This window comes from Apteryx mantelli, chromosome 5 (genome assembly GCF_036417845.1).
Source record: "Apteryx mantelli isolate bAptMan1 chromosome 5, bAptMan1.hap1, whole genome shotgun sequence".
Lineage (NCBI taxonomy): Eukaryota > Metazoa > Chordata > Aves > Apterygiformes > Apterygidae > Apteryx > Apteryx mantelli.
Window position 1 is genome coordinate 50377896 of NC_089982.1, and position 15331 is coordinate 50393226.

Sequence of the window (15331 nt, forward strand, 5' to 3'; positions counted from 1 at the left end):
GGCATCAGAGCCTGTCTGGAAGAGAAAATGTGACTGTGTAACACTGGGGAGTGGAGTTAGAGACCAGGTAGGGGAAACCACTGACAAAAAGCAGGGGGCTGTTATGGCAGCTCCAGCTGTGACATGACACTGCAACCTGCTCTGCTGCCTAGAAGGAGCTGTGCCTGTGTGTTGGGTGTGCAGCTGGGCAGCCACGCAGCTGCTGGTGGGCAGTATGCCTTCTTGTGCGCCTCCTGGGCATGGTGCTTCGGAGGTGTGCCTGTCGTTCAGTGCAGCCTTGTGGCCTTCCTCTCTCACAGACCAGGTTGACCGCTTGCATCTGGTGCTCAATCTCGGAGCTGCAGATGCGTGCAAGGTACAAGCACGGCAATGGGAAAATGAGTGGGGAAAGTCAAACAGGCAGGTCTTTGGCTCATCATCACACACTCAACTGTTGTGCAGGTCTTGGGCCTGGCCCTCGTTTCCAGCCAAGGTCAGCTGGTTGCCCTTGGGCACCGGGCCATGGGCCTCTCTTCTGAGATGATGATTCTGTTACGTTCACCAACAGCCATAAGAGGGGCATGTGATTAAACAGACAACAGTGAAAAAGTGAAAAATATAATCCCGTAATGTTTTCTCCTCTTGCTGTGTCCTTCTCAAGTAGCAATCTAGCATCTCTGTGGCATTTTTGTTTGTGGGACCCCTTGAGAGTACTTGTTCTCTAACCCTGTTGCCTAAATACAACCTATCTGTCTGAGGATAGCTTAGATGTGGGTCATTCTAGAGCCGGTCAACACTACTATTTTGTTTGACAAGCAGAGATGCTGGAAAAACTATTGCTTCCACATATTGTTAATCCTGTAGTAAAAATGTCCAGTTCTCTCATTTCTAGTACTAGGGTGCCAGGGAGCCATTCCCTTCCCTGTGGGATTTTCTAGTGGGGTTTTGATTTCATGTATTTTAGAGAAATATGATCTACTGCAGATAAGTTAATAGTTTCCTTCTGTTAAAGTAGACTTTAAAAAAAAAAAAATTTGGCAGAGCTTCTTGATAGCAGACAGGAACATAACATCTGACATTAACTCATAAAAAATTGACGTGCCTGAATATCCTATGTATAATATATTTCTTATGTATAATTACACAGGGCACATGTAATATTATGCCCTGAAAGGTTTTGTTTATTCTTTTGGTTAGAACTTGCTTCAAGGGCAGTAAAAGAAAGTCTTGGTATTTTGGCTTTGAATTATTGTTTGGGCCAAATACATTGCTCAGTTTAAGTGCATCAAACCTGGCTGGCAGTTAGCCATGAAGATTGTATTTCATTAATAGCATCATGGTTAAAGCCAGCACAGCCTGCTTTTTTACGTTACAGGGGTATGGTAATTGCAGCATTCAGGAATGTCCTTGGGTGGAGCATACCATCCTGCTGCTGTGCAGTTCCGCTGCACCAGGCCTCAAGTGCTTTCTGTCTCAGAGGGTTTCTCCCCAGTGTGGGTAATTGCTCATATCTCTAAAACTAGGAGGAAATAAATTGCCTTGTTTGTAATTTTTCATAAATTTATTAACTATGCACTTGCAGTAATTTATTTAAAATTAAATTAATTAGTTTTAAATCAAGATCTCTTAATAGATTTGAGTAATTTTGATTCACAAGTGAGTTTGCTGAATGAAGCTAAAAACAAGTCAAATTAGGAACGTGTAACATGAGTATTAGATTTTGGGGTATGTGCATTTTGTTATTGTGGATCATTATTTTGCATTGTGGTTGAACAGAGGCAGTTAGCATAGAACGAATTTTTTGAATCTAAGCAGTGCTCTTTATAGAGCCTGATATACTACTCTTACTTGTTTGAAGATACATTTTTTTAAGGAAGTGTTTTCTGTTCACATATAAGTGAAACAGAAGTGAACAGAAAACGGTGGCCAATGTATCTTCATTTTCTCTGCAAGAAACAACTGACCACTTGAATTTACCTGTCTAGTAATATAGAAATTGTTGGAGAGATCACGATGAGGGGATTTCTTTGTTCTCTACTCCTGGTGATTAAAGCCCAGTTAGCTTGTGCTAGAACAGATACAACCCTAGAGCTTTCCAGTGTTCGTGAGTAGTGCTCGCTTTTCACCTGAACAGAGGAAATAACATCTTACTGTCAGTCTAGCTAACAATCTGTATTTGTTGCATACTTTGTATCTGCTGCAGACAAGCTAGTAGGACATCCTGTTGCAGTCACCAATGGAAACATTTAGCTACCTTTAAAAAAAAAAAAAAAAAAAAAAAGAGCTCCCCTAAGTTTATTTTACATCAGCTGTTGAACAGCAAGGGTAGGAAAACATTTGGATGTCTTTGGTGGTTTGAATCCTAGTCTTTGGTTTAAAGATGAAGGGCTTCACATCTCATTATTAAATCTTCAGCAGGCTGCTTACTCAGTGACGTGCATGTAACTATCCCAATAATATTCTTGCATATGCAACTTTGACCTTAACACCAGATACTTAAAACATTCTTTTTCAAGGAACAAAATCCTTATCTTTGTGAAACTTTAGTCTGAGAATTATAAATATTTGTTTTTGAAAGAACAACTCTGCATTTTTTTTATTAGTGTATTGGCTATTGCAAGATATGCTTGTTCAAATGAACTTACTTTCCAAAATGTAGTATTGTAGTACCAGGAATATTATCCTCAGCTCTGTCTTTGAAGTTTTTTTTCCTCTACAGGGTAAACCTACTGATTAAAATTCAGAAGACTGAAAATTCTAAATGAGCAAGCATATGGTGCTACTATATATGCGTGTGTGTGTGTGTACATACATAAAATATATATAAAATGAACAATGTGCCAAACAAGTGATTTGCTTTTTGAGTTTTCTATACCACAATATTTGAGAAGACATACAGCAGAAAAGACTTTTTTTTTTTTTTTTTTTTTTTTTAGTATAAGAAGGTCTTTTCTGGTTGGTGAAAATTGAGAAGGGTAACAATTCTGGAATAGTCATTTCAGTAATTTTTTGCTTTTTCTAAAGTAATTCTGTATTTTCTAAACAGAGCATTTATTCTAGACTAAAATACCTTCAAATGGAGTTGTCTCAGAATAGTTTGGCTAGTCAGCTTACCCACACAGGCAGTTACCCAAACCTCTGTATTCTGAAATTATTGTATACACTTTTTAAAATGCAGGGTCATGTTTAGCTTGTTTTATGACTGTCTACCTATATAAAAGGTGTTAACTCGTGTAATCATAGTATTGTGTTGCGCATGTAGCTTTGAGAGGCAAAAAGAAATGTTTGATTGAATTTGTCAGCAGTAAAAAAAATCTGCTGTTGATCAGTTTTGTCCTTGTCCTGCAGTCACAAGGACAGGGGATCTGTAGGCCACCTTTTAGGACTCGGCAGGCTATGTTTGGTCTTTGGGCTGCACGTTGAGCAATCCTCACTTAAAACCTACAAGGCAATTACCTGCAACATGCTCAAAGATGAGACCTTCCAATCTTGTAAGATTATTCGGTGGCTGCTGGTGGCACTCTTAAAACACAATCGCATCATTACAGTCTTCTAAAACACCAACATAACTGCATTTATCCTGTTTGATCACTGACCCATGAGAATCCTGCTTGATGCTCTTCATCCTACTTCACAAAAGGGACACCTCTGAAAACCAGCACTTCTTATCTTGTGTAAATAACTGTGAAAGTGGAGGTGTGTTAAAGCACAACAGCAATAAGTGGCCACAGATAGGGACGATAGGGACGTGTTGACCATTTGAGGAGAGAAAAGGTATTGATTTGCTGCTTTGTGTGCCTGATATCTTTGTGGAAAAGAGCAGGTGGCTAGAAACATGGATTGTGTGTGTGTGCATGTCTGTAGCTATAGTTAGCTGTGGGGAGAGAGCCCCTGTTGGGGTTATTGGAAAACCAACTGTGTATAAAGCTTCTTTACTTTAATCTTATTCACTGCACTTGGGTTTACATGATGTCTCTGCTTGCTTTGTGTACATCTAAGAAATAACTTTCTTAGTAGAAATACAAAAGCTTGTCATGTTTGTAACTGCAGAAGTGGTTGCCAGCGTGGTATCTGTGTTTGTCTGTCTGTTTTTAATGGCATCAGTAATCATATAGACCTTGCCAGTTTAGGATTCTACAGAGTTAGTTTTGTGGGATACTTTCTAGTATCCTCTTTTTGTTTCCATTTTTTTGGTTTATGTGATACTAGCACCAAAAAGGGCTGTTGAAAAGCTGTTAGTCACTATGGTAAATTGTTATTAACCAGACCCTGTCCTTATCAGCTTCTACTGTTACAAAACGTGTTTTCAAATCTATAGTTGAGAGAAATGCAGTTTCTCTACAGTTTCTCGGAAGTGCAGTTTCACTACAGTAAAGCAATCAAGCTGGTTCTGTTGCAGTTTGTTTATTTTTCCCCTTGTCTTCATCCACATATTCCCACTTTTTTTTCTCTGCTCCATGTACCAGCTTAGGTTCTCACATTGAAGCAATTCGGAGAACTAAGGTGTCGGAAGACTAACCCAGAGATTGACCTTTTTTTCCCTATTTATGCAAAAATTCTGAAGTAAATACTTTGCTCTTAAATACTTCAGTACTGAATATTTCTTTTTGTCATCTATGTAGATTTATAGTATGTAACTGACAATGAAAATGCGGTATGGTGCACAGTTTGTATTTTGGTTTCAGAATTTTCGTGAAGATGTCTTATGAGAACATCAATTTTTCAACTTAGTATAGCTTTAAAAGAAGAATGTTCATTGTACATCATCAAAATGTGTTGAACTAAGTCAGGAAATGCTAATGATAAGATTGGACGTTTGGTTTGAATTCCTCTTTTTTGCATGTACACATCAAGAAAATCTTAAAGCCCACGGTCGGATTGATCACGTCACATAAATTTTGCTTTGTATAGCGCTACAGTGTGTCAGATTCTTTGCTGTATTCATTCTATGCAAGTCTTCCGTGTGGCTCCTTGAGTCGAAATGGCTGACCTAAAGCCATTTACAAGTTAAGGGCCTATTCTAGCCTGCACATTTAGATTACCTGTGTAGTCAGTGGAAAAAAGTAGACACCTCAAAAAGGCAGTTCAGTCCCATGTATCTTAGGCACCTATTTTAGTTGGAATGAAGTGCTCTCTGAAGGTGGCTTTCTACTTCTGTTGACCATAGTAGAAAGTTACAGTTGGATCTGATGCCTAACAGTGATCTGGATAGAGCTAGGTGAGACGATTTTGAGAATTAACGTTCTGTTAGTTCAGTTACAGCAGAGAAACCAATGTTAAAAGCTGTTTTCATAGAGGAAAAAGGGATAGGGAACCAGTATAACACATGAATAGCATATGACTGTAAATTAATGAAGTTGGTGAGGGCTGAAAAAAATGGAATACCTAACATTACTTTTCATTTCTGTTCAGAAATGCATGCAATTTTAACATGTCATATAAAAAATTTTGTTGATCCAATTATTTCCAGATGCAAAAATATGGGTGAAAGGCTTTTTTTTTTTTTTTTTTGAGTTTTAAAATGTGTTATTAATTCAACATTTAGGATGTAGGAATGATCTAACATATAGCATTACCTATGCAACTTAATTTCTAATTTTGCAATTGATCACTGAAATACTGTTTCTCACACACGTGCTACCATGGCAAAGAAAAACTTCACTAAAATCAGCATCTGCCTAATAACCAAAGACAAGCTGTGATCTCAGATAACAAGGTGAAAACATTTTTTAAAAAGCAAGCACTTCCGAAGCCAGGATTTAGAGTTTGTTCAACTAATTTAAAACAAAACTGGACTTCTCAGAGTATTCAAGTTATGTAAACTGAGTTTGTTTCGTGTGGGTGTGTTTCCCTCCCCCCTGCCCCGTCCCAACTTTCCATGGTTTATACTTCTACAACTGTGCATTACAGGCAAAGAAACAATTTAGTTGTGAGCAGATTTCAGCAGAGGTCTATTTAAAACCTTTCTTTTTTTCCTATAAAGAAACAACACAGATAGAAGATCCCAGGAAACAATGGAGGCAAGAACAAGAGAGAATGTTAAAAGATTATCTTACAGTAGCCCAGGATGCTCTCAGTACTCAGAAAGAACTGTACCAGGTGAAAGAACAGAGGCTAGCACTTGCACTGGATGAGTATATACGATTGAATGATGCCTACAAAGAAAAATCAAGCTCTCGTACAAGCTGTAAGTACAGTAGAAAATACAATGTAACTTCTTTGATCTGTGCCTTGCAGGGGATCCTGTTTCACTTTAGGATGAGTTTTCAAGGTTTTCTATGAACATATTGTACTCTGGCTTTTTTAGAGATAGCATCCCTACATTTTTTTTCCTTTCCCCCCCCCTCTTTTTTTTTTTTTTTTTTTTAATATAAAGATATTCTGCTGGAGAGAACACTCATCTGCCTGATGCAATTGAACTCCTTGAGCTATGGTTCAGAGCAGTGGGCTTGGGAATCTATTTTGTCATGCAGTTTTTTGGAACAAAATTCCACCAAATCTAGGTTCAAAGTAAATAGGATCTCTTGTACTTCATGGCTGCATGCCAAAATGACCCTACTGCGTTGACAGTAGCTTCAATAGAGCAAGCAAGGAATTTGTTTGCTGCTTCACAAGAACAGCATACAATAAATTTGCAGTCTGTGTGCAGTGGCCAGGGATGAAGTGGAGATGCATGCAATAATATTGAGTGAGGAATTTAGCACAAAGTAAACTGCTTTCAGAGGCCTGTGTTTGGTTTGTTGACAGAACATCTTTCTTAAAATTGGTTAATGTGATAAAAGCCTCATGTACAACTCAGGAAGAACTGAGCAGTGGACCTCTCAGGCTTCTTAATAAACCTGCCTCTGCTTTCCAGAAGTCTCCTTAGAAATTAGACCTTCCAGGAAGAGGTGTTTCCAAGATATCTCAGCTAGAAGAATGGAAATAGAAAACAAATAGTTGAAAGCCAGGGAAAACAAGGTGCTACCTTTAGGTTCTGTCATAGGCAAGGAGAGAGAGATACCAAATATTGGTAGGAGAAAACAGAAGGAAGTTTTATTATTCATTTATTGCCATGCTGCTCTATAATAAGGATATATATTTTTAAAAAGTATTTTTCTGCACTTTTATATTTGTAGATTTTAGATCAATATGAATTCTTCAAAGAAGGGGACTAATTGATAGTCTGTTTGTTTGTTTGTTTTAAGTATTTTCAGGCTCCTCATCAAGTACCAAGTATGACCCTGACATTCTGAAGGCTGAAATCTCCACTACCAGATTAAGGGTGAGAGTGCTTAATTTAAATTCATTTGAATTCTTTGTGCAAAGCTTATGACTACAGAGTGCAAAGCTTGAACTAGCAGGGGTATCTTTTTTACTGATATTAAAATGTCCCAATATTCTCATTAAATACTATTCAAGTGTTTTTTAATGAATTTTTAAAACTGTCTCTGTTACTTTTAGGTAACACATTTGGGTGAAACTGAAAGATATTCTATTTAGATGTGGATTTAAGTAAATCTGATAACTATTCTTACTTTTATGCTTTCATTTTTTTAAAGGAAGAGTAAAAATAATCACATGAAGATAGAAAAGTAGTAGGCCAAGATGAGCTGCAGCTAGATGACTGTTTTACACAATTTTCTGTGAGAAAGGTATCACTAGCTACAAGAACTGCTTCATAAATTTGTGTTGGTTTAAAAGCACACTTCTTGATAGTGGTGTGAGACTTTCTCTGTTTTGTCAAAATGGAACAGTTCAGACCAAGACTTTACTGCCTTTTTTTTAAATTGCTAATGTATCAAAAAATCCATTGTTTGGTCAGCTCTATTCAGCAAGGTTACTAACGTAGACTTCATATTATAGGCATTGCATTTGGTTATCTCTTAATATGTAAAAGAATTTTGATTCACAGTTTAGTCTCTAGTGAATCAATTTTAAATAAGAAAGAAATGATGTGGAAGACATTTAAAATCTATACAGGGAGTTCATTTATTTAAGCTATGGCATACAGTGCTCTGTGGGTAGCCTGGGCTCTCTATAGTTACTAAAGAAAAAAACTAGATCAGACCATGCAGGTTAAAAAGGCAGCACCTCACCACTTAGTGCTTGAATGAGGGCTGGGATAAAGATTTTTGCATGAGTAGAGGCAGCACAAGAGATGGCAGTTATTTAGCTCTTTCATTGCCTCCTTCTGGATTCTGCACAGAGCAGTACTCGCAGAAGCCTCAGAGAGCAACACCCTTCTTCACATACAGTAAGAGTTATGATTAGAAATATAAACAATTAATGATTGAAAGGAATTGTGGAATAGCTCATTAAAAATTAAAAAGTGGCTTAAATTAGTGATGGAATGCACTGTAAAACTGGTGTCCAGATGTTGCGCTCCCCCCACCCCCGACTGCTTGTTCACCCTGTCCATCCTTGCCAATCTCAGCTTGTAGTCCCTTATTTTTTAAGCATGAGAAAAGGTGGCTGGTGAGAAAACTCATTTCAGCAGTGAGGAGGTGGGAGGAAAATCTTGTAAGCTTAGGAGGGAGAGTCTAAGGCGATAAGGAAGCCAGCCTGGCAGGAGCAAGAATGGGAGAGGAATGAGAAGCAAGGGAGAGGGCTTCATTCTAAAATGAGTAGAGCAGGAACAGATATTCCCTTTGGCAAGTGAATCACTGGTATATTTAGGAAGTTAACAGTGTTGTTGCAGAACAAAACACACAACAAATTATAGCTATAGTCACTTCAGAGTCAAAGAGAGGAAAATTCAGGCATGGTCCTATGTTCAGTTTTTCCTCATTACTTTCCTCTGGTTAGCTGCCAGCTCAGCATGCAGAAACCTGAATCAACTCTTGGATATGGATCTGCAGATTGTCCATTCACTGAGGAGAGAGGCAGTGTGTTAATCACAGTAATTCATTTTTTGGAGGTGTCTTCCTCTCTTTGTTGCTTGTTGGAGTCAAGGAGCCTAGCTCACCCTGCTGGTTCTCAACACCTGATATATTGGCATTGCAAAGTCCAAGTTATGAACATGCCTAAAATAGGTGACCTGAATCTTGTCTGCAGAGTTTAGGAGAGTGCTGTCCAAGAATATCTGTATCAGCATAAATTGTGGTGTCATCCAAACCCACTGGATATGAAAATCATTGAGATAACAAAAAGTGGAGCCCTGCGATGCTAGGGCTGGAAAGTGGTTTTCAAGGAGGATGGCAAGAGAGGTATGACTGTATTATCGTAATTTGCCCTTATTTGAATGTTTGAGGATGCTTTGCTCATGTGCAGCTTTTTGGCGTTCTACAGTATGTGCATGCATGGACTTGAGGGGAAACAAAGTTAGTCATTAGCCAGCTGCTAGCCAACTAGTTAGAATTTGCACATTGTTTAGTGAACCATTAGGTCAGATGTACTAAACCTGTTTCTCTCTCACGCTGGCTGAGGCTTAATGGCAACATAAGGTTAATGGTGGCTGGAGGGGAGAAAGCCAGCATTCGAGGAAATTCTGAAATGGCCTTTGGCCTTTTCCGTGTTATCTGTGCCTAATACATGCATATGGGACTTTTTGGATACATGAATTACCTATTGCACAGTATAACATGCAGAACATATGACAGAAATATGACAGCCTTTATATAAAATAAGCGAGCGAAAAAAGACCTTTCTCAAGAAGATTGTAATTGCAGGATCTGGTCCTGCAGTAGACATTGAGTGGGACTGTTTGAGGTCTGAATTAGTCATCAGTGAGATGATCCAAACAATACAAAGCATATGCGATCATAATATGTATTATGCGTATACAATAAGTAGGGGTTGAACCTTTATATAATAGTGAGTTTCTTATTTTATTCCATTAGTACTTGAGTGCTGGGAGTAGACGGGGTTAGCACAGAAGCCTGGTCAAAGATAGGATCTCAGTGCAGAGAGAAAGGTTGATGTTGAACAAGGAGGGAATTCAAAGCTTAGACATGGAGGAAGGCTTCAAGATGCAGCCAGAAGAGGCCTGTCAGGCAGGAGACTTAGGAAGAAGTGCAGAAGCACTAGGAAAGGGATGAAGGATAAAACAAGTGCAAAGATGTGAAAAAGAGGGAGTTTTATAAAAGTCTTGAAGGAGAAGACAAGGAGCACAAGAAGAGTTTAATATAAACATGGTGCAGTAAACACAGTCTATATTATCATGTAGGTCACATCCTTGTAGGATAACATAACTAACTCACATTTCTTGATAATGAAATGATGAATTATAGCAGAGGACACTCAGAGGAAAACATAGGGATTTCTGAGGGATCCAGTCCTCTAAGTTGAAATCAATTGTGCTATGTGCAATTACTATAAATTCACTTCTCTGTTTTGAAAAGTTTAGCTGTTCTGTGTTTCTAGGAAAAATTGGGACTTTATATTTTAAACATTGCGTGGAACCCAGAGTTGATACTGCATCAGTTGATTAGAATACTTGAGAGAGATTATTTTGGGGGGTTTAAATTCTCATTTAGTTCACTGTTCTGCTTAACTGCAGGGAAGTGTCATGCTAGTCAGGTAAGATATAGTTAATGAGAGCTTGAATGTGTAGTTAGAAGTTGCTCATTTATTATGCTAAATTTCCAGTATGGTCAAAATAAAAGTGAAACAGCTAGTGATGATAATTTTCAATAGCCTGAAACTAACCCATAATTTAGGTAATGAATTTTGCTTTGGAGAAAATGGAGATTGAAAGCATTTTATTTCTGTCACAGAAAATTCATTAGCCAGAAGTTGCAAACTCAAATGCCTAAGTATCGTTCCTAAACCCATATATAGAAACCCAGATTAGTGGGGTATTTTAGACGTACAAAGAATTTTGAGTCTTTCTTAAGACTATTTAACAGCTGCTGATGCTCAATACTTTTGGTTACCTGACATGTTGGGAATCTCACATTTTCTGATTGGAAGAATAGGACTGAGTAGGAAATCTAAGGGGAGTTGGAACCAAAAAGTCTGAGACAAATTTTGAGATTAATTTCAGTTATTAAAGTGATAAAATTCTTAATATATTCCATTTTTTCGTAAGAGTAAATATCTTAAGACAAATATGTAAGCAAGCAGAATGTTAGAGCAGGAATTTCACAGCGGAAGGTGAGAGCAGGGGACTTTTAACTTTTCCTCTGTTTAACATTACTGATTGGAATGTTAAAAAGCCTAACGAGATCTGACTAGTATGTAGAGCACAAATGAGGCAGATGCAGGTGTATAAATACCAAAATTTGGGACTCCATATTTCACGTCAGCATTTCTGTCGCCATGTGTAAACTGAGGATAAATTTTAATTTGCGTTAAAAGAACACCGTTTCAAAGGTGTTCCAGAAACTTTGTTTTAGTATGTTTGGGAAGTGTGATATAAAATTAAATGGAAGAAAAATTTTTTTTTTAAAACATTGATTCAAAAATATTTTGTGTAGTGTACTCATATGTGTTAGCATTTGAAATAGGAATTTTAAGATTAAAAAAAAAAAGCCTGCAAATTTAGGGAAGTAGAAAGTAGACCAAAGATATTTCTATTAAATTAATGCATATATTTGCAATACAAATGTGTTTTGTGATTGTCTTTTCTGATTTAATGTACGTTATATACTTAGGGGTCCAGTGTCTATAAGGTTTTATAAGAAAGGACAATTCTTAGAAAAAAAGGAGTACATACTTTGTCTTTTCCAGTGTAAAGGACTGAGAGCTTCCTGGAATGAAAAAATGAAAATATAACAAGCTTAAAAATAAACAGGAATGTCCCTGTAGGACAGTTGGAATGCATGCTTAACAAGTGAGAAGTAAATTACTTGTTAAAGTTCTCTCAGGTTTAATAACACAGTGTGGTATCGATACAAATAAGGAATGTGATTTAATCTGCTTGTGTCCCTTTAATACTAAAGCATGTTACCCATAGACATCAAGAAGAGAACAGATCCATTTGTTTTTAATATGTGTCAGTAGAGCAATTTACAGTCTTTTTTCCTCATCTGATGTAGAGAATGCATTAATTGTTCAAAGCCGTGTGTTATGCCATATAACGAGGAATTTTCTAAGTCTTGCTTTGATTTAACACACAAGGTTAAGAAGCTGAAGAGGGAACTCTCTCAGATGAAGCAAGAGCTGCTGTACAAAGAACAGGGCTTTGAAACGCTGCAACAGTGAGTATAAGAAAATAGTTGAAGTTGACTTCAGTCAGTCTTCCCATTTCTGTTTTGTCGCAGAATTGAATACATTTCATGTGATATAATTATTGGGGAAAAAATTGAGAGTCTAATAACTCTTTTTGCCATTAGAAAACAGGAAATCTGTAGAAATGGTAAACCTATTATGCAAGTGAAAACATGAGATAAATCTGTTCCCGCTCTTGTTTTTTTTCCGCGAAGTCACATATGTTGCAGAGAGGCAGAAAGAGGGTCAGTAGTTAAGGTTCCCTAGGAGGAATTTGGCTGCTTTGCATACTCCATTAAAAAAAAAAAGTCTCTTTTCTCCTCCCTGTCTACCTCTGGGCTCAAGAGAGAGAGAGAGTAGGGTGCTGTTGTTAGAGGTATACAGGGTGCACAACTGTGCATAGTTTGAAATGCGTCACAGTCTGAGGATTAAAGACCTGGCTTGCTTTGTTCCAGTTGCTGGGACGCCTGGGCACCAAAGGTCTGATGCTGAAGCCAGTGAGCATTCTGGGTCTTTAACCAGCTGGATTATTAGAGACTGACTTTTTTTTTTTCCTCAGTCTGAGCGCTGCCTGCTGCTCCTAACTTATAAAGTTGGGCCCTAAAATGTTAAACATTACTCAGAACTTTCACCGGAGGGAATATGGTGGTTATTCACTACAGTGGAAACCTTGCTAACATACATATTTTTCTTCACCAGTGAGAACAGAGATTTAATAATGTTAATTGTTTTCTGTATTGTATTGTACCCATGCATTCAGGGTACATTTACATAGTGCTGAGCTGTGTGCACTTAGTACACTGGTTCCAGTAGCAGAAGCAATGTTGCAGCATTATAGTATAATATTGTCTGGATGCATTTACCCTTCTTTCAGGGCCTCTTCTGTATGGTAGCATACTGTCACATAAGTAATAATCTTTCTCCTGGAGAGCTTGCAGTCTATATAGAGAATGCAGACAAAAGGTGGGAGAAGGGAAGTATATTCTATCTTGCAGGTAGAGTACCAAAATACAGAGAAGTGATTTCCTGAGGATGACTGAGAGAATCTGTTTGGAGCTGAAAGATTAGGGCTTAGTTCCCAGCTCTAACCAAGATGTGTTTTAGGCTATTTCCTGTGTATTTTAATATAACAGTTCTACACAGTATGATTTCTCTGAAATGAGGAAAAAAATTCTGGTCTGGGAAATGGCTAGAAACAATAGTGAACACAGGTGTTGCTCCATGAGTTCTGTCGTAACTAGACATGTCGAGAACAACCAAATTATTTTTCTAGTATGCAAAGTTTGAAGTCACTTGGGAACTGAAAGCCTTCAGCACTTTAGGATGATATCAGTCAAGTCCCTATCCACCTTCATTTTGACTAGAACAGAAATGAAGGATTTGTTTGTTATTTAAATATATAAAGACTAGTGAAAGGTGAGAAAAAGGGGAGAAAAGAATAATTGCTTGGTTTTATTTAGCCATAAACAGACTTCATTCAAAGCAAAGTTTAGAAAAAAGGAAAGAAGACATATTGATTCTAAAGCTTAAAGTAGTAAAAACTCACGCTGCTATCCCAGGATTAAAGGTTAGCCAACCATGCTGGTTTTATTATATTAATTCAACAATGAAGTATTGTTTTAAAGCAGCTTGCTCACAAGCCATTTTGATGGGAATCCAAAGCACATTTCAGAAACTGTCAACAGCATTCCACAAGAACACAATAGGCGTTTATTGTAAAAATTCAGTCAGCCACTTCTGAACAGTAGTAATCCCGTTAATTTAAAACAGGAAGATGGAATACCTTATATGTCAGATATTCTTCGTCTCCATCTTAATTATATACAGAATAAAGCAGTTGCAATTTGAATGTGGCACATCATATTACTAGGCAGAATGTGGTGTATTAACCAACTGTTTATTCGTGACCCCAACTGTTGGCACATCCTCTATCTATTTGACCTTAGACACCTGATAACTTACCAAAAATTGAGTGTTGTTGGGCAATAAATAATTGCCTACCTATGAAAGAGTTTGAGGAACTTTCAAGTTTAAAAAAAAAAAATCTTGAATAGGAATCTGAGTGCTGAGTCGTAGAGGTAATTTTCTTGTGCAAATGCAGATTGCTTTTGCACAAAAACTGAAATGTGGAAAAAGGGAAAAAGACACGCTCACACCTTTTAAAGACTACTTTAGAACATTGTAATCTTGTATACAAAATTGGAAGAAAAATAGAGTACCCTGTTACAAGAATTTTGTCTAAGTTTGCTCTTGCAGGGGGTGCTCAAGATCACTTCTGATCATTAAAGTGTTTGTTCATTCCTCGCTTAAAAGGTTAATGTCTGCTACTGAAGATGATGAATGATAAAAGCAGAAAAACAATTGCATTAGAAAAGAATATATTCTGTACTAGATGCTGGACTTCTGTGAAGATGCCTGTTGTTTTTAATTTTTGAAGCACAGTTGCAATCATTTGTATGATGCTATGAAATATTCAGTTGAATTAGAGGTGGGAGAAATGTGTTTACAAACTGTACTTGTTGAAGAAAATATGTAAAGACAACAGTTAAATATCTTTTTGTCTCTAATTTCGGGTGGAGGGGGTCCTAAATCTTTGATGCTCCAGGAATTTGGTAAATTTTCCAATGTATGAGATACGGTATTATTATCCAGAGATTCTGTGGGTGAGAGAGAGCCTGCTGCCTATGTAAGCAGAACAGCTGTTCTGGACTGTTAATGCTTAGGATTAGGGCAAACAAGAGGTTGCATTTCTTCTCTGCGAGACTGATTAATACCAAAAAGCTGACTTGTCTGTCAAATGCCACATTGTGTATCTGGGTAGGGAGATAGTATTAATAATAAATTCTACTTGTGTAAGGTTCATTAACAGTTAATAGTGTGAAAACTGTACCCCAAAGCTACTTCTCTATTGCAGAGAGTTAAGGTGTGGATGAGAATTTTGGTAGTTTTGTCAGCAGAACTGCTGTGCCCTGGTAGCATCGGTAGGAATCTTGCATTAGGTAGCGCTCTCTGCTCCTCGTGTCTTTATGACTGGATCAGCTAAAATTGCTTGTGGAGTCTCTGGCTTTGGTAAGGCTCCCAGTAGTTCAGCTGAACTGGTTTTAATGCCAACAGGAATTTTTCTACAAAATTTCCTGATGTCAGGAAAGCCCATCCACTGGACACTGTGTGTGACCCACAGCGTGACATTTTTGCCAAGGATTATGTGGTAAATACTCTA

General features: G+C 37.6%; 1 protein-coding gene across 5 annotated transcripts in view; it reads left to right on the forward strand.

Annotated features, from left to right (window-relative positions):
- Positions 1–15331, forward strand: part of WWC2 (WW and C2 domain containing 2) — a 109902-nt gene that overhangs the window by 50576 nt on the left and 43995 nt on the right. For all 5 annotated transcript variants that reach the window (XM_067297936.1, XM_067297939.1, XM_067297938.1 and 2 more), the window contains exons 3-5: positions 5963–6166; positions 7167–7243; positions 12022–12101. In XM_067297936.1, coding sequence (XP_067154037.1) covers positions 5963–6166; positions 7167–7243; positions 12022–12101 — 361 coding nt within the window. The remainder of the gene's footprint in view (positions 1–5962; positions 6167–7166; positions 7244–12021; positions 12102–15331) is intronic.